Source organism: Populus alba, chromosome 11, assembly GCF_005239225.2.
Source record: "Populus alba chromosome 11, ASM523922v2, whole genome shotgun sequence".
Taxonomy (NCBI): Eukaryota; Viridiplantae; Streptophyta; class Magnoliopsida; order Malpighiales; family Salicaceae; genus Populus; species Populus alba.
Genome location: NC_133294.1, coordinates 11,246,659 through 11,271,282, shown reverse-complemented (window position 1 = coordinate 11,271,282; position 24,624 = coordinate 11,246,659). Strand labels below are relative to the sequence as shown.

General features: G+C 36.5%; 1 protein-coding gene across 1 annotated transcript; it reads left to right on the top strand.

Annotated features, from left to right (window-relative positions):
- Positions 1-295: 295 nt before the first annotated feature.
- Positions 296-2,699, top strand: LOC118035392 (glucan endo-1,3-beta-glucosidase 14). The gene is made up of 3 exons (XM_035040939.2): positions 296-549; positions 708-1,759; positions 2,091-2,699. Exons 1-3 carry the CDS (start codon positions 483-485, stop codon positions 2,172-2,174), a joined length of 1,203 nt encoding a protein of 400 aa, XP_034896830.1. The 5' UTR covers positions 296-482; the 3' UTR covers positions 2,175-2,699.
- Positions 2,700-24,624: the final 21,925 nt, after the last annotated feature.

The following is a 24,624-nucleotide window of genomic DNA, read 5'->3' as shown; positions in this document are numbered from 1 at the left end:
ATTTAAAATAAAAAAAATCAATCCAATAACAAAAAAAAAAAATAGAATATTTTATTCCTTCTTCTTCACCCCACCCCAAATTTTTGTATCCTCCAATCGCATGCCTCTATACTTAAGCAATGAGATTTCCCTTTGCTTTTGTCCAAAGAAAGTGGCTGGAGGGCATTTTGGCAATAGAGAACTGGGGGTTGGACATGATTGGAAAGAGACACCAAACCAAAAGAAAAGCATTGTCTGAAGAAAATGAGAAAAACCACACCTGTAGCCCATTTAAAACCGGGTTCAGAGGTTAAGAGCCAAGACCCCATGGGAAGGAATGCTTAAACCTCTTGACTACAAAAATATTCAAACAAGCAAAGAAAAGAATTATCACAGTTACCCTTTACCTTGTCCTTCTCTCTATATCTATTCTCTTCCAATTTCTGTTTAGAACTCCAAAGATTCTCCTCCTCTGTCTCTCTCATTGTCTGTCTCTCAATTCCATGGCATTGTTATTAAGCAGAATTGCCATGATTCATATTTTTCTTATACTTTTCCTAACCTTTTCAGGTACCTTTCAATTTTTCTATCTTACCTAGTTTATATATGATGCATGTCTATTTCCTGAGTCATTTCCTTTTTTCAAAGCTTCAACATATCTTGCTGTTTCATTTAAACGTTTTTTTGGGTTTCCTCTAATGCTATTGCCTGTATGTATGGTTAAACAGATAATTACGGTTTTCTACGAGGAATCAAATCCCTTGGTATCAACTATGGCCAAGTTGGCAACAATTTGCCACAGCCAGAGAACGTTCTTGATCTCTTGATCTCTCTTAAGCTCACAAAGGCAAGAATCTACGACACCAATCCTCAAATATTGACAGCATTTTCCAACTCCAATGTTGAGCTGATTGTGACTGTAGAAAACCAAATGCTAGCTGTTCTAACGGACCCTCAACAAGCTCTTCAGTGGGTTAGTACCCACATCAAGCCATATTTTCCGGCCACGAGAATCACAGGAATCGCTGTAGGAAATGAGGTCTTCACTGATGATGACACAACATTACTAGCCTATCTTGTTCCAGCCGTAGTCAACATTCATAGCGCACTTGCTCAATTAGGCCTAGATAGATACATTCAAGTCTCAACACCCAATTCTTTAGCGGTGCTCGCGGAATCATTCCCTCCTTCAGCGGGTACTTTCAAAACTGAGGTCTCAGGAGTTATGTCGCAATTTTTACACTTCTTGTCAAACACAAAATCACCATTTTGGATCAATGCATATCCATATTTTGCTTACAAGGATAAACCCGATGACATACCCTTGGATTATGTGCTCTTTAAACCTAATTCAGGCATGGTTGACCCTTACACCAAGTTACACTACGACAACATGCTGTATGCTCAAGTAGATGCTGTTATTTTTGCTATTGCCAGAATGGGTTTTAATGAAATTGAAGTTAGGGTCTCGGAGACTGGTTGGCCATCAAAAGGAGATTCCGATGAGGTTGGTGCCACCATAGAGAATGCAGCTGCTTATAATAAAAATATTTTGAGGAGGCAATTGAATAGTGAAGGTACACCTTTGCGGCCTAACATGAGGCTGGAAGTATATTTGTTTGCTTTGTTCAACGAAGATTTGAAGCCTGGGCCAACATCTGAGAGAAATTATGGCCTCTTTCAACCTGATTGTACCATGGCCTACAATGTGGGGCTCTCTGCCCTTTCAAGTCCGTCGACGCCATCCGCTTCCATTTCCCTTACTTCCTCGGCTACAAAGGTAAAAACCTAGCTTTCAATTCAATTAAATATTTCTTAATCTTCCATTTTATTATAGGCTAAATGTATAGAAATTATGCATAAGAATATATAAGAACAGATAATGTATAGCCCGCGGGATATTTGGACTGAAAGTGTATGCCACGTATTATGTAATGAACAACTTGTGTATACCATCGCAAACCTCTTGGAGAGAAATTTGAGGTTATATATATATATATATATGATTGTGTGTTTATCTGTTAGTTGCTGCTCAATCCTAGAAATTAATCTTGCTTGGTGATCAGAGAATATAATCTAATTCTCCTTAAATGGCGATTAATGTGAAACAGGATACAAACACAGAAAGCTTGGCGTACTGCAGGATGTTTGTGTATTTGCTGACGTTCCAAGTTTTTATCAGAAGAGCATATTAAGCGAGCGAGGAGGAGTTGTAAATGTTTTACTTTTTTGGTGAGAAGCATTGGGGTCTTCGGTTCTTTGTTGGGCGTGAATCTCAAAGAAAGAAAGACCCCACGACCACCACAGTCAGAAATCAAAGATCCCGTTGTGCTCAAATTTAAGAACCTCAAGATTAATATTGACAATTGTCAGCAGCACACTTCACAACGAATTACACCCTCCTGCAGTTCTCTCGATCAGCTTGCTTTCCCCGGAACAACAAAGGATATCATTTCTTTGATTGTAATTATGCCAGGCATTTAGAAAATTTGTTTACTTTGTCATTGTTTTTCTATGTCTCTCTAGGACATATAATATATATATATATATATATATATATATATATTGTCAAATTAATAGCAAGTAATGGCACTTATAACAATATTATCAACGATCTTCACCTTATTGGTTGCAAAGAAAGGCAAATCCCTACTTTTGGACGTGGAATCCATCACCGACCTTTCGATATAGAAAGATTAATTTCAGAAGTTTGCTTCCCAGCCTACATTAATTTATGTACGTATAGCATATGAGCATATAGTATGAATTAAAGAAAAGCATCTATAAAATATGTTCGAGATAATGAAGAGCATGCAGCAGGATGTAAAGGGGAGACCTTTTCTTTTGTTTGTTTGTTTTTTTCCTTATCCTGAGGCCGAAATTGAGACCAGCTTTATTCCCTTGGCCAATATAACCGTCAGCATTGAGTGTTGAAAGCTTCTCCAGATATTAATTATTTCGTTGTCTTTTTATAGGATATTACACTAATCAATCAGTTTTAAAAAATATAGTGACTATGTGATAATTCACCAGGTCAATCAAATCCGTTGGAGGCCGAGATCGTTTATTATCAGAGGAAATGACTTGACACAAAAACAAAAGAGCGTTTTCATTTCTTTATGTTATCCTTCTCAAGAGATTTGTTTAATTTACAGTATAATGGAAGGTTGTGGCGTTAATTTAGTTAGCTTTCCGGCGAATGACATGTTGTAGTGGAGCACATCATGTTGGGGTCCCATGAACACATATGCCAGCATCTACTTTTAATGCCCGCCTGATATTCGTATCATAAGTCAACAATTTTATCCATCAACTTCTGATATGATAACAAACTCGGGTGCTTATAGGGCATACTTTGGTTTACAATAATTTGCATATGCATGCTGTATCAGAGTGCACATATCCATAGTCATAATTTAATTATTATTATTATTATTTAATACAAAAACTAGAAGATATGGGAAAATATTGTTTTCCATGCCCTCTTTTTCTCTTTACAGTGATTTTTTTTATCCCAATTCCATCTTCCTTTTTTCTCTTATTGGGCCAAATTAAAGATTAAATTGTAAAGGAAGGATGAGATTAAAAGATAGGGGTAAAAAAAAAAAACAATGCGAAAGGATGGCTTTATCAAAGTGTGGCCAACATATTCATTATAGTCCCTAAATTTTTTAAATTATAAATATTAGGCCATTTTAATTTTAGAAATTTAAGAACAAAGTCAATTTTAGTCCACAAATTCATTTTCATTATTTTTAACTCCATGGTTTGAGAAAATAGAGAGAGTTGTTGGACTTTAGCTGTAGAAAAAGCAAATCTTTGTTGCATCGATTATGACCATCAAAATGATCAATCTTGGAGTTAATGAGTTCCATTCGCTGAAGCAAGTTCCACTTCAAGAAGATTTTTGGTGTTTGGGAAGATTTTGAGTTTTTATGCGTTTTTTTTTTAAAGGACATTAATTGGTTTAGAATAATGTCTATGGTGTTTTGAGTAAAAATAAATGGTTGAAAACTAGGTTTTTATATCAAAAAATCATAAGCCTTAATTTTTCAACAGCTATAGTGGTCGTAATATGGGTAAATACAAATAACACATTGTCTGATATTTTTTTCAAAAAAACTTGAGGCACATAACCATATTAATATTTTTCAAAAAATAAAGGCCACTCGTGGGCCAGACCTAGCAACAACTAACCTTTTTCTTTTCCTTCTAATTTCATTATTTTTTTAATTGATATATTTTTATATGTCTTTTTTAAAAAAAATTTATTTGTATTTCAATTTACACCCTTCTCTGTGATTTTTTTTATTTTGTCTTTTTTAATTAGTGGTTATTTTTTTTATTTTGTATGTATTTAATTTTTTAAATCATTTATATTGTCTTTTTTATGTTTTATATAGATGAACTTTATTTTTAAAAATAAAAAAATATTTATTTTTAGATAATATTTCTAATATGTGCAGCTTTGCAAATTATTATTTTCTTTCTTTTTATTTTATTTCAAATAATTTAAATGTGTGTCTATTTCTATTATCATTTAATCTAATAAAATAATTTAAATAAAAAATTTATTAAACACAACCAGGTACATAACCCATGTTGCGAGATTAATTATCTATATCTACATATGTCTCTTAAGTTTTTCAATTTCATCTTTATTTATCATTAAAGATATTTTTTATTTATTTACACAGATGATTCTCGATTTTATTTAACTAGATGTGTACATAAGCTTTTCAATTTACATTTAGATTTTTTTATGTAAAGAAACACGTTGAAAAAGCCTATGTATTCAAATTTTTTTATTGAAAAAATAATATCTAGTTCATGATGGAACACAAATCAAATAGCTAGTTTAATATTATAACTTGTGATACTTTGGAATTGTTACCCTTTGATGTTGCGACTTGTCAAACAAGATGCTTCTTTAAAAAAAAAATATACATCAATTTATATATATATATATATATATATATATATATATATATATATATATATATTTAGCACAACAATTATTTTAGAAAATGCCACTTTACAGGAAGTTACAAATTTGATTGGTGGTGGTATATACTCGTAGTTTACATACACATTATCACAACAATTATTTTAAATAAAACTAGTTTGATTACTATGGTTATAAGATGAGATGAAGCCATGTTTTTTTTTTCAACGCAAAAAAAAGTGTGTGTTGATTTTAAATGTAAATAAAAAACTTGATACATCCATTTTGTTACTTGTGTGCAGCGTCACGATGATCATCCTCCCAAGTTGGGGATCTTTGTGGTGATGGGTGGAAAGAACAAGGAATTCTTGTTTTTTTTTATATATATAAAAGATAGAATTGGATTCACCACATAGTATTTTGGCCACTAGAAACCTTAACTAATATTAGTGTCTAGATAATGAGATTGGTTATATATAGGGAGGACGTATCACCCCTAGTACACCTTACCTAAGGTAACTTGCATTATTTATTTTTCTGATAAAAACTAAGGTACCGTTGTGTTTTCTAATCGTTAGTCTATCTAAGATTTAAGAAAAGTCTTTCTTGATAAAAAGATCCTTATTTTATCAAGTTAAAACCTAATTGTTATAATGTCAAAATATATTTTTTATATTTTTATTTTAATATCAGGAATACCTCTTATGTTTGAATTTTTGTACTTAAAGATGTTAAATCATGCCTTACATTTTTTTTTTATTATTTATGAAATTATGATTTTTAAAAATTTTGAAGAGACTTGGCTATATGCAATTTAAAAATAAAATTGTATATTTTTAAAAGAAATATTTTTTGTTGTTTTTATGGAAGGAAACTGATTCATTTAATATCGAAAAAACACCTCATGTGTAGGTCATAATTTTAAATATTAAATACATGGGCATAAAAAATGCGGGGAGCTCAAATTTAATTGCAAAATGATTTTCTAAACATTTGACTAAACCCATTTTTGGCAAAACACAATAATGTGTTTTAAATCAAACAAGATACCAATTAAAAAATCAAATCATTTATTAATCAAACTCAATTCAGTAGCAAGCAAAAAGAAAACCCAAACATAATCCATGAATCTAAAATTAAAACTCAAATCAACATAAATTCAAACACGATTCTCAAATCAAACATTTAATGTTCAAATAGCAATCAACCTTAAAAAAAATTCACAATCCAACACAAATTATCAAGTTATCTCAAATCACAAACTACATCAATGGAAATCAAATAATATCAAAATAGCCCAAAATTATACACAATAATAACTATTTTTCCGAGAATTTCACAACATTATAGCAATTTGTTCAAAAAATATTTTGAGTTTATGAATTGACCTTTTGAGATGTTTTGTGTGTCTAGGAATTAACTAAAATTGAGTCAAAAAGGTTGATGGAGCAGTGGATTCACATGTTGCCCTACTAGATGAGTAGGAGCTATTGGATCTAAAGCTCCCCTGCCTTGTCTTTGCTCATACACCAATGATGCTCTTTCATGCTTTCTAAAGAGGGAGAATTGGTCTTCCAAAGCTTCAATTCTATTTGGTGTTTAAATCCTCTTCTCTTTTGGTTTGTTCTTTTTTCACCAAGTAGGTGCATGTATACCCATTGGTTACTATTAGCTTCTGGTGGTTATTGGAGAAGAAGGGTCGTTGCAGGGGTGGTTCTGTGGAAGTGGAGGTGATTGGTGGTGTGTGGCTGGGTAGTTGTGGGTTGCATTAAGAAGAAACTGCTATTTTGTTTGATACTCCTTGTTATTGGTGTTTTGGACTATAGAGAAGTGGAAGAACGTGGGGGGTTGTTCACAATGGTTGTGGCAAGTTATTTTGGTCTTGTGTATGGGGTTGTTGGCTGTTGGGTTAGATGAAAAGATAGAAGGGGCTGGTGATGAGGTTTTGGTTGTTGAGTTGTTGTCGTTGTCCTTGTGGTTGATAACCTTGTGAAGGAATTAATGGATGTATTGGCTAGGCACTTGTGATGGTGGTGCTTGTGGGGAAGGTACTTTCAGTTGTGGAGGACGGTTGAGGTTCATGGTGATTATGGACATTAAGTCATTATAATGAGAGGGGATTTTTTTTTTTTAAGTGTGTGTGTGAGCATGAGAAAAGAAAGTTTATCCTTGTAGATGTTTTAAAACTCTTTTTTTTTTCTTGTAAGGGATTTTAGAAAGTAAATTTATAAAGAAAAGAAAAGGTGTGAAAGTTTTCCCAAGTTGGAAGAAAAATCAAAAGATGGTTATCCTTGTAGATGTTTTAAAACTCAATTTTTTTTCTTGAAAATCAAAGGCTTTCATTTTGTTAAGAAAAAGCTTTGAAAGAGAGATCAATTCAAAGAAAAATTGCAATTTTGACCTTTTATAAAGTGGTCATCTTGAAGATCTAGTCATTTTAGAGAGTGATGAACTCGAGATAAATTTTGTAATCTTGACCTTTTAGAGAATGCTCTTCTCGAAAATTTAGTAATTTTAGAGAGTGACAAGCTCAATGATTTGGTCAATTTAGAGAGTCACGAGCTTGAAGATAGAATGGTCTGTGTTCGGGTGACCTGCCTATAGTGTGAAATTTATCTAAGATTTCTCACGAATGGTCTTTGTTCAAGCGACTTGTTCTTGATTGGGTAACCTACCCGTTATGTGAATAATATTTAAGATTTTTCATGGATGGTCTCTGTTTGGGCGACTAGATCATGTTTCATGATCGGGTAACCTACTTGTGGTCTCTTATTGGGTGACCTTCTCATGATTTATGTTTGAGTAACCTCCATGTTGTCTCTAATAAGGTAATCTACCCGTGGTCATTGAACGAGAGACCTGCCCATGGTTCATGATCATGTAACCTACCCATGGTCTTTGACCAGGTGACTTGCCCATGACTTGTGTTTAGGTAACTTGCTCCTAGTGTGAAAAATATCTAGGATTTTTCACGAGTTGTCTTTGTTTAGGTGACCAACCAATGGCTTGTGATTAGTTAACTTGTTTGTGGTCTCTGATTGGGTGACCTGTATATGGCTTGTATTCGAGTAACCTGCCTATAGTGTGAAAAATATCTAGGATTCTTCATGAGTGGTCTCTGTTCAAGCAACTAGCCTTGTGGTTTGTGATTAGGTAACCTGCTCATGTGTGAAAAATATCTAAGATTTTTCATAAATGATGGTGTCTTAGATCTTCATATAAAGAGTTGTTAGCTTTCCTTCTTCTAAGATGACCCATCTTCTGATTTTCTTTGTCTATGCACCTTCTATTTTTGTGGGCTTCAATGCAAGAGGCTTTAGTAAAAACTCAAGGTTTTGTTTTAAAAAATAATTTCTATTTTTTTAGCACTTATTTTATCAGCAAGAATAATAATGAGTAGTTTATGTTTGAGCTGAAACATAAATTATGTTGTGTTAGTGCTTTGATTTTGTTTATGTGATTGATAAATTTGCATGATTATGAACCAAGTGAATGAATGTGTGATTATAGCATGTTGTTGTGAGCATACTTGTGATATGATGACTTTCATTATATGATTATATGATATGAGAAACGTCTGAATGTGAGCATGTGCATTCTTGAAATATACGTGGTATTAGTCTATGAGATTGCTAAAAACAAATATAATGATTAATGATCATTTGGTGTATCAAGAGGTGCGATCGGGATCGAACTTTTGAGATGAAGACACCTTACAGGAGTAGTAGTTAGGTGGTCTTCAACCTCTTTTGTAATTATATTGGATCCTTGTAATGAATTTTATATAAAATTATTGATATTCAATTATGATTACTGAAAATTGCTCATGAAATAGTTGATTGAATAATGTGATTAGCTTCAGCTAATGGTATCCATAATAGATGATTGCGATTGAATAATATGATTAGCTCTGGCTAATGGTATCCATAATGGATGACTGGGATTGAATATTGTGATTAACTATGGCTAATGGTATCCATAATGGATGACCAAGATTGAATAATGTGATTAGCTATGGCTAATGGTATCTGACACGACCAAAAGATTGATGTCTTCTCCCAAGTGCATGAGTGTCGAAGTAATAAATAACCCGGCAAGACCGGGGTCGAACCACAGAGAGGTTAATTATATAAATTATAAATAACAATAAAACAACAACAACAATAACAATAACAACAATAATAACAATAATAGTAATAGTAATAATAATAATAATACTCAGTACGTGGCATTGTTATACCTGAGAATGATATAAAAGATCGGGTCACAGGTTTTCAGCCTATATACTGAGTTTATGAAAAGATCAAAGAGATATATTATATAATATAAACAGATTTATGATGCGAATGAACAAGGCAAGACCAACAATGTCAGGATCCTTGATCAAACACAGAGCATATTTAACATACATAAAATATAACAATAATGTAAATAATAGTAGTAGTAGTAGTAAAAAAAGATAGGAAGAAATAAATGAGAACTTTGAGATGGAAGATTATTGTAAGAATTAAACAATGATAAAAACATATGTCAAGGTTAGAGGATCCACTAATGGTATTTCAAACAAGTATAGTATAAACTCTTATTACTCAATTTGGAAACTATACACGAAGGAGGTTCCAATCGGATGATTTGTCATTAATAGCTCATTATAAATTGTTAACATGATCATATTAATTATCTTATTTACGTAACACCAAACTTTTAAATATTTTCAGGAATTCATGATGCTTACTTATGTTAACAACAAATCAAATTCCTTTCATAACATAGGTGTAAGTAATACCATACGGCTGCGCTATGAGAGTGCCAAGCATTTGTTGTACCAAGTGTTATACAACACAAATCTAGATTAACCATTTAACAAGCAAAGTATTAGGAACTAGTGACACGACCAAAAGATTGATGTCTTCTCCCAAGTGTAGGAGTGTCGAAGTAATAAATAACACGGCAAGACCGAGGTCGAACCACAAAGAGGTTAATTGTATAAATTATAAATAACAATACAACAATAATAACAACAATAACAACAATAACAACAATAATAGTAATAGTAATAATAATGAGAGCTTTGAGATGTAAAATTGATGTAAGGATTAAACAATCATAAAAACAAATGTCAAGGTTAGAGGATCCACTAATGGTACTTTAAACAAATATAGTATAAACTCTTATTACTCAATTGGAAACCACACATAAAGGAGGTTCCAATCAAATTATAAATTGTTAACATGATTACATTAGTTATCTTATTCGAATAAAGCTAATACTTGTAAATGTTGTCATGCATTCATGATTATAACTTATGTTAACAATAAATCAAGTTCCTTTCATAGCTCAGGTGTCGGTTATACCATACAGTATGAGCTATGAAAGTGCCAAGTATTTGTTGTACCAAGTGTTATACAACATAAATCTAGATTAACCATTTAACAAGCAAAGTATTAAAAGTGAACAAGATAACAAATATAAAACATGTTAGTATCCAACATTAAGGTCCATGTTAAGTTTATATTATACTTATTCTTACACCATTAGTGTATCCTTTTCACCTTGACATAATTAACTTAGCCAAACATAATGAAAGAAAGAAACATAAATGAACAAGATAAGAACATAAATGAGAAAGAAGTTAACTAAGTAAAGGAAAGGAAATGAAGTTCATAAACTTGATATTAATGAAAGCAAAACATAAGCAATACAAAGAGAGAAAGCAAGAGCATGATCTTGATCTGGAAAACAAGATGCCTCAATACATGGTAAATGCCTCCTTTTATAGGCTAAAATTTGGAACTATTGATTTGTTGACTAATTGATGAGTGAGTGGCCACATCTTGACTTGGTGACAATCCTTATCTTCTTGTCTGAACAAGATGTCATTTCTAACATTATAATTTGCATAGAATCCTGAGGAATGTTCTAGGAAATTGTCTCAGCTTTCCAACAAAAAAAAAAGATGAGGTCATTTGGACTTCTAGAACTCAAGATATGGGCTAAACACTAAACAGTGTCTGGGCTGTAGGACAGCTTCGGACTTCTTCGTTGTTCCTTCAATTTGGACTTCAAAACGGCCTTTTTAAATCTTGGGCTCCCATGAAAGTTGTAGGCCTTTGTCTTACCTTTCCATCCATATAAAATGGACCTAAATCCGAGATCTAGAGCTCTAAATATGTTCCAATTACCGAGCAATGTTCCGGTTTGGACTGCACCAGCATCTCTTTTCTAAGTTTGGCCATCTCTTTGTCGTTTCACTTTCAATACTTAAACTCATCAATAAATCTTTTTATTTATGTGATAGGCCTGCATTTAAGATGAGCATTTACCATAAATTAAGGTATCTTATAGTATCAAACTTGTTATTATAAAACATGCTTTAGTTAAGGAGTTATTGATACTTCAAGTGCAAAATAATGATATAAAACCTTGATAAACATGCACTTTTAAGTACTAATCACACCCCCCAACCAGCTTATTACTAGTCCCTAGTAATCAAAAGTGTTAAAATAGAGAAACAATTTGCAAGTTCCACAAAGCAAGGCATTCATCATTCAACTTCCATTAATCTATCCAGATAAACAAACTCTCATTAAATTTATATTCCTGCTTCATACTTCTTAAACAAAATATTAATAAACCTTCTTTTTATGTGCTCAATATATGAAAACATAGATGATGGGGCTTTTGTTGGAAGAAAACAATATTATGTTCAAATGTTGAAGAAAAACTTTTTTGGATTGGGATTATTATTATTTTTTTCTTGTTTTTTTTTTATTTATATGCACATACAACTTAAAACACAATGTATCTTTAACCCATGTAACGAGTTTTAGGCTAATGACTCCCAGACCAATTGGTCTTAGGGCATTAGGTGTTGAGACACCCCTACGAGCTTAGCAACTCCGGTTGTAGATACTGATACGTAGATAATGCAATGTTTGATTCCCTTAAGCTTTTCTCCTTAACCCATGTAACAAGCTTTGGGCCAATAGCTCCCAAGTCAGTTGACTTTAGGGTATTAGGTGTTAAAACACCCATTCAGGCTTAATTGCTTAGGTTAGGGAGGCTACGAAACCAAACTTATCTTTGTTTTTATTATCATCAATATTATCATTTTTTTTCTTTTTTTTTGCAAATTATATACTATCCCTGTCGCACCCCAAAAAAATCCGGCGCGCGGCATTGGCTGGCGATTTTTCTCGTTTGTTATGTTTTGCTGAATTTGGTTCGTTGGAGTCGCCACCTAGTATTTAATCGAGGGCTACTAAGAAACCCGGTGTACTGGTCTTGTCAGAGATCGCGGGTAAGGGACTAGTTGTGGTTAGAGAAGCTATTAACACCCCTAACGCACCCTACCTGAGGTAAGCTGCTTTGTGTTCTGATGTGATTTGAAAATTTAAAATATTAATTAAATTCTAAGGCTTGAATAAATCAGTTATTAAATCCCCGAATATATGTAGAAACTTGTTCTTACATTTTCGTGGAAAATACAACTTGATTTTATTTGTCCTTGAGATATTTAACCATATTTAAATTAACAATTACTTCTTTTTATCTTTTTTTTATAATTCAATAACATAAATAATAATAAAAAAAAAAACAAACACACACTAATATTACTTTTTACTATGCTCAAACTCACACATCCCTTTTACAAATTACAAAATGTCAAAAGTTCAAAATAAATTAAAGACTGTTAATTTAAATATATACAGCAACATTCGAAAATTACAAATAGCTTTGGGAACAGTGCTGGAGAATTCTGGGCGTCTTCTGTGAGTGTGGTACAGTGGTGGCGCGTCTCCTCCATGCACCGCCAGTGACGGTGGCGCGTGGGTTCACGCGCCGCCCGCGAAATCCAGAGAGCATGGGGAGATTCGTAATGGCTTCCTTCCCTCTTCATCCTCCAGTCGGCTATGAGCAGCGCCGTTACCTGCAGATCAACCAAAAACCGCAACAAGCAAATCTGTTTTAATTTGGTTTTCAAATCGGCTCCCTTCTACCTTCCATTCAGATCTGTTTCCACTGCAGATCTCCTCCTTTACAGGCGGTCGATGGCTCTGAGTTCATGGCATCGGTGGTCGGATGACAGAGGCGCAGGGGGGGTGGCTCTGCTGGTTGCTGGATCTTCGGACGGCACCGTTACGGTGGGATCTCGGTCGAGATCTGCTACACGAGTTTGAGTCGGAGGCGGGCCGGCGGCTGTGCTTCGGTTGTGTCTGGGCAGCGGTCGGTGCCGGTTCGGGCGAGGATGGTAGTGGGCACCGCTGCGTCGGGCTGCTACTGGAGGTGGGTTTGTGAGCGCCGTATGTCTCAGCTTCTTCCTTGCTGGTTGCAGATCGGCGGCCCTGTTGTCCGTGGCTGTGGGTCGTCTGCTGAGGGAGGAGAAGGAGCCATAACCGAGAGGGAAACTGGAGGTCTGTTCGGTGCAGAGCTAAACCATGGGTGGTGGCTCCGGTGAGGGAAATGGAGAGTGAGGGGCGGCTGTGTTTTGATGGTTGGAAAAGGGACAGAAGATGGGGAACGGTAAGGAAGGCAGAGTGAGTCACAGCTGAGAGAGGGGCGGCTGTTTCGGGGAAGATCAAAAGGCAGATCAGGGTTGCTGCTCTTTTTTTTTTAGGTTTAGGTGGCTGGGGAAGAAAAAAAATGAGAAGAAAAGGAGGGACGGCGTCGTTTTGGCTTCAGGAGAAGAAAAAAATTCAAAGGGAGCTGGGGGGCGGCTGTGTTTGGATTTTTAGGGTTTAGGTTTTTTCTTTGTTTCTCCCCCTTTACAAAATTGCCCCCCCTTGCAAGTGTTGGAAACCAGTATTTACAGGCAAAAAAATATTGCCAAGTTTTCAAAATTGGTCCCTTAACTTCTTTTTTTTGTAAAATTTGATTTTTCTTGTTTTTTTGTATTTTTTTGAAAACGAGCAATATCAACGTCGACTCGATGCAGAAAATCAATGATTTTAAAAACGACGCGTGAAAAGTCGAACGCGTTTGAAAATCTTTTGAAAAATTAAATTCTTTTTAGACGACGCTGAAAATGGTAAAATGACGAGAAAATATTAAAAAAACATATTTTTTTGGATTTTCATTGTTTTTCTCTATTTTTGGATTTTTTTTGAAAATATATCAAAAACATGGGTAAAAAATTGGGTAGCAACAGATGCCCCCTCTTTACAATGCTTACGAAGCGAAACTCTTCAATGTTTGGCATAGTAAGCTTTGTAAAGAAAAACTTGTCTTTCTATTTGCTCAATATCCACTTCATCTAAAAACCTTTTTTTTTTTTCTTTCTCTCTCTCTCTCTCTCTTTTTTTATTATCCTGAGATCCCATCTAACGACCTCCTTTAACCAAAATCAAAGAATGTGTGTAACTCGGTCAACTTGAAATCCCATATGGAGATTCCCTTTAACCAAAGCTACATGAGATCCCATCTGGCGACCTCATTCAACTGGAACAAAAGAATGTGTAAAAAGTGGTCTCATTATAATGGGTGACCTACCCAAGTGGAAAGGAGGAAGAGTGGTCTCATTCTTTGGGTGACCTACCTAGGGGGAAGAATGGCCTCATTCTTATGGGTGACCTACCCAGGTAAAAAAAAAGATGGAGAATGGTCTCATTATAATGGGTGACCTACCCAGAAAAAATGGTGGTCTCATTGTGATGGGTGACCTACCCAAGTGGAAAGGGGGAAGAATGACCTCATTCTTTGGGTGACCTACCCAGGTAAAAAAAAGATGGAGAATGGTCTCATTCTAATGGGTGACCTACCCAGAAAAAATGATGGTCTCATTGTGATGGGTGACCTACCCAAGTGGAAAAGGGGGAAGAGTGGTCTCATTCTTTGGGTGACCTACCCAGGGGGAGGAATGGCCTCATTCTTATGGGTGACCTACCTAGGTAAAAAAAGATGGAGAATGGTCTCATTCTAATGGGTGACCTACCCAAAAAAAATGGTGGTCTCATTGTGATAGGTGACCTACCCAAGTGGAAAAAGGAAGAGTGGTCTCATTCTTTGGGTGACCTACCCAGGGGGAGGAATGACCTCATTCTTATGGGTGACCTACCCAGGTAAAAAAAAGATGGAAAATGGTCTCATTCTAATGGGTGACCTACCCAGAAAAAATGGTGGTCTCATTGTGATGGGTGACCTACCCAAGTGGAAAGGGGGAAGAGTGGTCTCATTCTTTGGGTGACCTACCCAGGGGGAAGAATGGCCTCATTCTTTGGGTGACCTACCGAGGTAAAAAAAAGATGGAGAATGGTCTCATTCTAATGGGTGACCTACCCAGAAAAAATGGTGGTCTCATTGTGATGGGTGACCTACCCAAGTGGAAAAAGGAAGAGTGGTCTCATTCTTTGGGTGACCTACCTAGGGGGAAGAATGGCCTCATTCTTATGGGTGACCTACCCAGGTAAAAAAAAGATGGAGAACGGTCTCATTCTTATGGGTGACTTACCCAGGGGGAAAAAATGTGAAGTGCGGTCTCATTGTAATGGGTGACCTACCCAAAATGGAAAAATGTGAAGTGCGGTCTCATTGTAATGGGTGACCTACCCAAAATGGAAAAAATGTGAAGTGTGGTCTCATTGTAATGGGTGACCTACCCAGATGGAAAAAATATGAAGAAGTGTGGTCTCATTGTAATGGGTGACCTACCCACGTGGAAAGAATATGAAAAAGTGGTCTCGTTGTGATGGGCGACCTACCCAAATAGAAAGAATGTGATGTGCGGTCTCATTGTAATGGGTGACCTACCCAGATGGAAAAAATATGATGAACGGTTTTATTATGATGGGCGACCTACCCAGATGGAAAAAATGTGATATGAAAAGTGTGAAAAATAGGACTTACCTGGCGAAGTCCTGATGGGATGACAGAGGAAGGGCTGGAAAACTTGGTGCTTCCTGATAATTCCCGATCATAGGATTTGAAAACTCGGTGTTTCCTGACTGCAAGGGTTGAAAACTCGAGGCTTCCCGATTGCAAGATTGATCTTTTCATTTCTTTGGGAATTTCCTAATGGTAAGGTTTATCCCATCGTCCTTTTATTCCATGATCAAAACCGATTCTTTATTATCATCACCACAATGCTTCCTTCTTTTTCCACCATCTTGTTGGACCTCATTAAGGATTTTCCTGTAACAATTCAAAAATATGTGCAGATGTTTTTTTTTTTTTTGAGGTTAGATGATATGCGTGCATCCTTACCTGATTTGAAATATAGGTCCCCCCCTTGATGCTCCATCGTCATAGGGTGCCCTTGTTTATATCCCAAAGCTTTCTTTGTTCTTCCGATGCATTGGCTCATTCATGTGCTAGCCATCCACTCAGTTGTAAATGCAGTGCCCATCCTAGGCGGTCTTCGACAATTACTGCTCGCATCGTTCATCAAGCTTGACCCTGCCCCCAAGTGTGGTGCTGCTTGATTCATCATGAAGGATTTTCTCTCCTGGCTTCTTCTGAGACTTATCCTCTGATTGATTGTGTGCATCATGTCAACACCCATCAAGATTATTAATCAGTCATGAACTTGCCTTCGGTTGAAACACCATTCAAGTATGTATGGTCACCAACCTTCATGGAACTGCCAAGTCATCCAGACATGAATCTCATGCTTTGCAGTAAACAGCTCATCATTGTAAGTGATGTTCTTCTCTATGGATTCCTTTCAGCTTGTCAAATCAGATCATAAAAAGAAATGTGTTGGCATCATCAATGATCCATTTTATCACCCATATTCATGCGGTGAAGTGTGCATTTGAGCTTCAGAATAGATGGTCCCATAGTCAATCTTAGTGGTATGATGTTCATTCAAATGCACTCACCCGATAACATCTGTTAGAAGTCATAGCCATGTTTTACAGGGTAACCCAAAATGAAGATATGAAAATATCTTTCTAATGCAGCGTTGCTCATCAATTGCTGCTGAAGTGCATGAGATCATGGATTGTCTTTGAACAATATTGCCCCAACAATGATATGAATGCTCGTTCATCAGTTTATACTCAAATTGGTCTTCCTTTGTCATTGTCAGGTGCTAAACATAACTTTCCTGTACTTTGATGACTCATCATCTGATTCTTTCTTTGACCCCAGCTGATCAGAATGTTGTTTGTTTTTCTTCTAAGGGTCCATTGTATTGCCCCCAGGTGGTCAATGTTTCAAGGAGTGTCGAGAAATGTTGATGTCATTTTTGTCAAGGATTTTGCAAACTCAATTGATGTTCTTGTTTGAAAATCTTTCTTGTTCTTGAATCAAATCTCACATTTCAACGATCATGTCTATTCAAGTCTAATTGTTGAAATGAAATCAGAGAGATGTCTGTTTTTTTGAAATTATTTTTTTTTGAAATTCAAACTTCTTTGGTCAAAGACCCAACACACTATTCAATGCAGTCCTTTGATTGTCTTGTATCTTGAAAACAGAAATGAACCGTTGTAAGATTTAAATTTTCATGGTTCTTTGTGTTCACTTTAAACTCTGATTTTGGGTATATCTTTTGATGGTTTGTGATGAGGTGACATTTTTATGAATTTCAAAAACAAGATGCTCAGGCTTTATCAAGAAAGGTTGTTTCTTTTCTTAGCATTTATTTTATCAGCATGCATAATAACCAGTAGCTTAATTCATGAAGTCATGACCCTTATGGAAAAGCTCTTCAAGTTTTGAGAGCGCCATTTATCGGTTCAAATTGCTTAGTTGATTAAAAAGGGCTTTTAAAAGCACGTAATGTAGGCTATGGTTCATGGCTATAAAAGAAAAGAATTTCAAAGGCTCAAAAGGTGTTTGAGGGTTTCAACGACTTAGGATCAACATTAACTATTCATTGATTCTCTTTCTCTTGTCGTCATTGTAGAGAAAGTGACATATAACCTTGTTAATCTCAAATATCAGAATTCTCTTAACATAGGTCATAATGCAAATCCAACTTTTTCTTTGATGAATAACCAATCTAAACATTTTTTGAAGACATTAGAGGCTTTATCCTAGACACACCAAAAGATATGAAGCATCGATTTTTCTAGTGTTGACTTTTGGCATTTATTGTCTTTTCTCGATTGAAAACTGCCTTACCTCTCTTAGAATTGATAGGCATTCTTTTTCCATTTCTTTTTAGCTTGTCTTTAAGTGAAGGCAAATTCAACTCATAGCCTTCCTTAAAATTTTCTTGTATGCCCCCAGTCTATGTGTTTTCTTCTCGCGCTCTCTCAATCATTAGACTTTTGTTCTAAGCCTTCCCCTTTATCCATTAATTATATCAACGTCCTCAAAATATCTCTCGTTTGCCCCCAGTGTGGGGTGTGATCCTAGTCAGGGTTTTTTATGAAAAGAAAATTCTATCCAGCTCAAAATGGGACTATAAGGGAGATAATTTTTAGAAAGTGAAGGGATATCAAAGATGGCCTTTTCTCATTTCAAGCAAGGTCGGTTAGAACCAATAAATTTTGACCTCATCTAGTGTAATGATTTGGACTTGTAAGAGTCAATGATTCACGAGTCCATAACTACCGAATCCACTACATGTCATTATGCATACTGTTAAAACTTAGCTATATGATGTGTGGTTTAGTTTCACGAGGTATGCGTTCAAAATTGTTTGGTCACCTCATGTCTTTTTCAAACATCGAGTCTTTTCTGTAATAAAAACACTTTTAATCTTCAGGATTGATTACCCTTTATCGCATGTTGGAGTTTGATCAAAATATTTTGTCAAAATACCCTTTGAAAGAAGTATCTCTTGATTTCAAAACAACAGGAAGACAAAGAAAAGACATGTTTCGTTCAAGGATGAGATGTGATCCCCAAAACAAAATGCAAGATGGCAAAAATCCATAACAAAAATGCTTGCCTGTTTAACTCCTTCTTGGACCAGCTCCTCTGGCAATATCTATGTTTTGCTAAGAAATTCCGATCACTTGTCATTCTGAAAATGATTGATGACATCATCTTTCGCAAATTGAGCTCGACTCTTGAAACTCTTGCATCTGTTTAACTAAAATGGCCGAGGACCCCCACCATGAGAACACATCTCTTGTTCGAATTATACCACCTACAAATTGGTGGTTGCATGGGATTTGTCGGAGTCAAGCAAAATCCTGGAATCTGGCAGATGCTGGTCGACAAACTTAAGTGGCAGAGGAATGTTAATCTTGGCAAAGACATTTGAGCAATTGATGCTACCGTGAGACCTGGCTAGACCACCTAATTAAGGTTTCACACTATCAAAGTCATCTCCTGATTCAACTCTCATCATTGTTCTGGAATCCATGGCAGATCCTTCAATCTTTCCTCTCTTCATAGCTTGTTCAATTCTTCGGCAAATCCTCACAACCATCATTTCAATCTTCCAATATTGTTGTGGTTGGTTGAGGATTGTTAGAAAACATTCCAACAGCTTGGTAATCTTGGCAGCGCCCATAAACTTGTATTATTGCCACTACTGACGTGTGGAATCACACATTGTCTCTATTGGAAGAGCACCTGATGAATCTAAAACTCCTTTGTCCCCTCTTCGATTTCTCACTGACAGTGCAACAAACAACCACTTTTGCGTTTTAATGCCGATATTGGAAGGAAACAATTATGGACAATCTGAAACCACTGCATCCCTTATTGGACTTCCCACTTGCGGATCCACAAACAGATTCCTGCCGAGAGATCTTTGCTACGTTGAAGTTTTATGTCTGCTCATATTTTTTAGACCAGGTCTGGCTCTTCAATCCACTAAGAGGTTTTCGTGCTGAAACTGATGAGAGAAATATTTGTAGCATATGCAACTTATAAATCCCCTCTTGCATTCCTAATTTGCAGAGCCATAAATGGATTTTTGTAGAGAGAGCTTTGCCACATTGAAGTTCAGTGTTTAATCATGGTTTTTCAGACCATCTTGTGCTGCTGAGCTGGAATTGAGCTCATAATCGGGGTAACTTCAAAGCAGACTAATGCACCATGTACAGGAGGCTAGTAGTCGTTGGGTTCCATTAGATGATGTGGAGGCGATGAACACTTAACAGTGCAACTAGACAAGAATCAGAGTTGTCATTAGTTATGACTGAAGGCGTTGTTGTTGTTTGTTCATGACTGAACAAGAGAGATACAGCTTCAATTGGACCTGGACAAGCAGTGTTCCCACATAAGACTATGCAGACATTCTCTTTCCATTTGATGCTCAACACTTGTTCGAGCAAATCTGAGTCCAGCTACTTCGCCTTTGATGCTCTCAACCTTAATCTGATAATGAGCCTCTATCTGACATCTTTCTTCACTTCCATCCTTTCTTCAATCACTTGCAGCACAACTTGTGTGGGGGAACCTACTTTTCAACCCGGTACATGCATGATAAATGTATGAATATGTAATCTATATGACGAACTCACTCTTCGAGGGGTGACAATATGGTCGTAACTCTTGTATGATGGAACAAGAATCGTGATTTTTGCCCAAACTCTACAATGAAAATTTTCTGAGTGACGGCTATTGTGTCACCCACAAGTCTTGAGTTCAAGATGCTTCAAGAAGGGTTTGCTCGGATGCAAAACAATAGCACATACATCCTAAAGACAGGCTCTATTCATTTTACGTGAGACAGGGTATGTTTGCTACTTGGTCTCTAAAAATGGTCTCTTGTTGTCCTAGTGATTGCCCTCGTAAAGGCAATATAAGGGCCCAGTAGGTAATGGGTTGGCACGTGTCCAACTATTACCAGTCTAAGCACTCAACGAAGAGTTGGGGTTTACACAAACTTAAACCTTGACTCAAGTTATAAGATAAGTTGCTAGTCCCCCACCTAACCTAAAGTTGGTGTGTGCTTTCAAAAATTAAAACTTGTGATGCATGAGAGAATTATATACAATGCATGGATAAAACAAAAATAAAACAAAGCACAAAAAAAATTGAACACATCAAAACACAAAGCTTAGTCCGATAAAGTTGAAAACAATACCGTCCCCAGTGGAGTCGCCATTCTGTCGCACCCCAAAAAAATCCGGCGCGCGGCATCGGCTGGCGATTTTTCTCGTTTGTTATGTTTTGCTGAATTTGGTTCGTTGGAGTCGCCACCTAGTATTTAATCGAGGGCTACTAGGAAACCCGGTGTACTGGTCTTGTCAGAGATCGCGGGTAAGGGACTGGTTGTGGTTAGAGAAGCTATTAACACCCCTAACGCACCCTACCTGAGGTAAGCTGCTTTGTGTTTTGATGTGATTTGAAAATTTAAAATATTAATTAAATTCTAAAGCTTGAATAAATCAGTTATTAAATCCCCGAATATATGTAGAAACTTGTTCTTACATTTTCGTGGAAAATACAACTTGATTTTATTTGTCCTTGAGATATTTAACCATATTTAAATTAACAATTACTTCTTTTTATTTTTTTTTATAATTCAATAACATAAATAATAATTAAAAAAAAAAAAACAAACACACACTAATATTACTTTTTACTATGCTCAAACTCACACATCCCTTTTACAAATTACAAAATGTTAAAAGTTCAAAATAAATTAAATACTGCTAATTTAAATATATACAGCAACATTCAAAAATTACAAATAGCTTCGGGAACAGTGTTGGAGAATTCTGGGCGTCTTCTGTGAGTGTGGTACAGTGGCGGCGCGTCTCCTCTACGCACCGCCAGTGACGGTGGCGCGTGGGTTCACGCGTCGCCCGCGAAATCCAGAGAGCATGGGGAGATCCGTAATGGCTTCCTTCCCTCTTCATCCTCCAGTCGGCTATGAGCAGCGCCGTTACCTGCAGATTAACCAAAAACCGCAACAAGCAAATCTGTTTTAATTTGGTTTTCAAATCGGCTCCCTTCTACCTTCCATTCAGATCTGTTTCCACTGGAGATCTCCTCTTTTACAGGCGGTCGATGGCTCTGAGTTCATGGCATCGGTGGTCGGATGACAGAGGCGCAGGGGGGGTGGCTCTGCTGGTTGCTGGATCTTCGGATGACACCGTTGCGGCTAGATCTCGGTCGAGATCTGCTACACGAGTTTAAGTCGGAGGCGGGCCGGCGGCTGTGCTTCGGTTGTGTCTGTGCAGCGGTCGGTGCCGGTTCGGGTGAGGATGGCAGTGGGCGCCGCTGCGTCGGGCTGCTACTGAGGTGGGTTTCTGGGCGTCGTATGTCTCAGCTTCTTCCTTGCTGGCTGCAGATTGGCGGCGCTGTTGTCCGTGGCTGTGGGTCGTCTGCTGAGGGAGGAGAAGGAGCCACAACCGAGAGGGAAACTGGAGATCTGTTCGGTGCAGAGCTAAACCATGGGTGGTGGCTCCGGTGAGGGAAATGGAGAGTGAGGGGCGGCTGTGTTTTGATGGTTGGAAAAGGAACAGAAGATGGGGAACGATAGGGAAGGCAGAGTGAGTCACAGTTGAGAGAGGGGCGGCTGTTTCGGGGAAGATCAAAAGGCAGATCAGGGTTGCTGCTCTCTTTTTTGGAGGTTCAGCTGGCTGGGGAAGAAAAAAAATGAGAAGAAAAGGAGGGACGGCGTCGTTTTGGCTTCAGGAGAAGAAAAAATTCAAAGGGAGCTGGGGGGCGGCTGTGTTTTGATTTTTAGGGTTTAGGTTTTTTCTTTGTTTCTCCCCCTTTACAAAATTGCCCCCCTTCAAGTGTTGGAAACCAGTATTTACAGGCAAAAAAATATTGCCAAGTTTTCAAAATTGGTCCCTTAACTTCTTTTTTTTGTAAAATTTGATTTTTCTTGTTTCTTTTTATTTTTTTGAAAACGAGCAATATCAACGTCGACTCGATGCGGAAAATCAATGATTTTAAAAACGACGCGTGAAAAGTCGAACGCGTTTGAAAATCTTTTGAAAAATTAAATTCTTTTTAGACGACGCTGAAAATGGTAAAATGACGAGAAAATATTAAAAAACATATTTTTTTGGATTTTCATTGTTTTTCTCTATTTTTGGATTTTTTTAAAAAAATATATCAAAAACATGGGTCAAAAATTGGGTAGCAACAATCCCTTTCCCTTAGTTGTTACCTTTAACAAAAGAACATAAATAATGTAATAATCCAATGTGCAACCCACAATCATATGTTAAAGTGTGTGTGTGAAAATAAAGGTTTAATAATACTTTTTAAATGAGTATATGAGCAGAATCAAGTGATAACAATGCGAGAGTTTGTAAACCTGAATATTTCAAGAAGTATTCTAATAGGCCTTGTTATGAATATTGCAAATAACCATTAGAAAATTTTTACTAAGATGCGTCTCAAGAATCAATAAAATTCCCCTTTACTCTACCATCCTAGTAATAACAATTTTGCCAAATGGTTGTTTTTTTAAAAAAACAGTTAGTTGGTTAGTTTTTTTTTTTTAACTATTACCCTTTCCCCCCAACCAAAACGAGACATTATCCTCAATGTCCTAAGGTAGAAAGATAGAGTATAGTTATCACCTGAGACAACGAACAGTGACAAACCTGAAACACACTTAAACAGATATAAGAAGTAACAAAACAAAACTAATATGCTATTAATAAAACCAAAAGACACAAGGTTTCACAAATGAAGGCTCAAATCTAATCTAAGCTTTTTACGGCTTTCCTTAGTTGACCAATCTAGGCGACTCATGCAGGGATCAATGACAGGAATGAAAGATTGTAGTTGGTCGATCAATTGTTCAGCAGTAGCAGCAAAGATTATGATTTGTCGTGCCGAAGATGTTAGAAATTCATGTTTCACAGCTTGATCAAGGAAAGACAATAACTTATCATAAAAACCATTAAAATTTAACAAACCTATAGGTTAATGGTGAATATGCAGTTGGGCCCAAGATGAAATATGAAAGATCTCTTCCAATGTGCCCAGACCACCTAGTAAGGCAATGAAGGCATCAACATGGCTAAACATGGCGTTTAGTCGGTCAGACATTGTGGAGACCTGTAGTTCCTCTCCAATTGTTTTTCCAATGATATTCCCATTTGCTAAAGCTTTGGGGACAACCCCCAAAACTTGATTGCCTCCTAAAAATACAGCCATTGACACACCTCCCATTAACCCAAGGCTACCTCCCCCATACACTAAATGAATCTTTCTCTTAGCTAGTACCTGACCAAGATGATTTGCTGATTCTAAAAACTCTTTTTCTTTCCCAGGACTGGATCCACCGAAAACACAAATATTTTTTATGTGATGACTTGAGGAACCTACAATTTCTACACACTTCTATATTTGATGAATGTATGGGATGAGTAGAAATGAAGGGAAGGAAGAGAATAATTTATAGATGACAAATTGAAAATGCAATCATACCACCTATATGTAGGCCAACTGTAGTCTCACACACACTTTCTCTCTCTCTCTTTATTAATCATTTATTTTGTATGTACAGGTAGTTATGATTATGGCTCACATCTTCCCTTGGTTTTATGTCCAAGAATGGCTTAAACGCCCTCTATGGGTCGGGGATAGGCTTCCCATCCAGTTTTCTTAAAAACTAGCAAACAGGGTCTATTTTAGTCAGATTCCCAAGACTAAGTCGATCATGTTCTTTATGGAATTGTGGCCATAAATCATGAATTACACGATGCACATCTCCACTAGGATGCGTCTCAAGGGTCAACAAAAGATTATCTAAAGACCCCTTACTTAGGCCATCCTTAATGAATTGTATCTTATCTTCACGGTTTACAGATATCATTCCTAAAGAACGATATGTTGCATTGCAAGTCCATCTAGCACATCTGTGACAGACTTTCAGT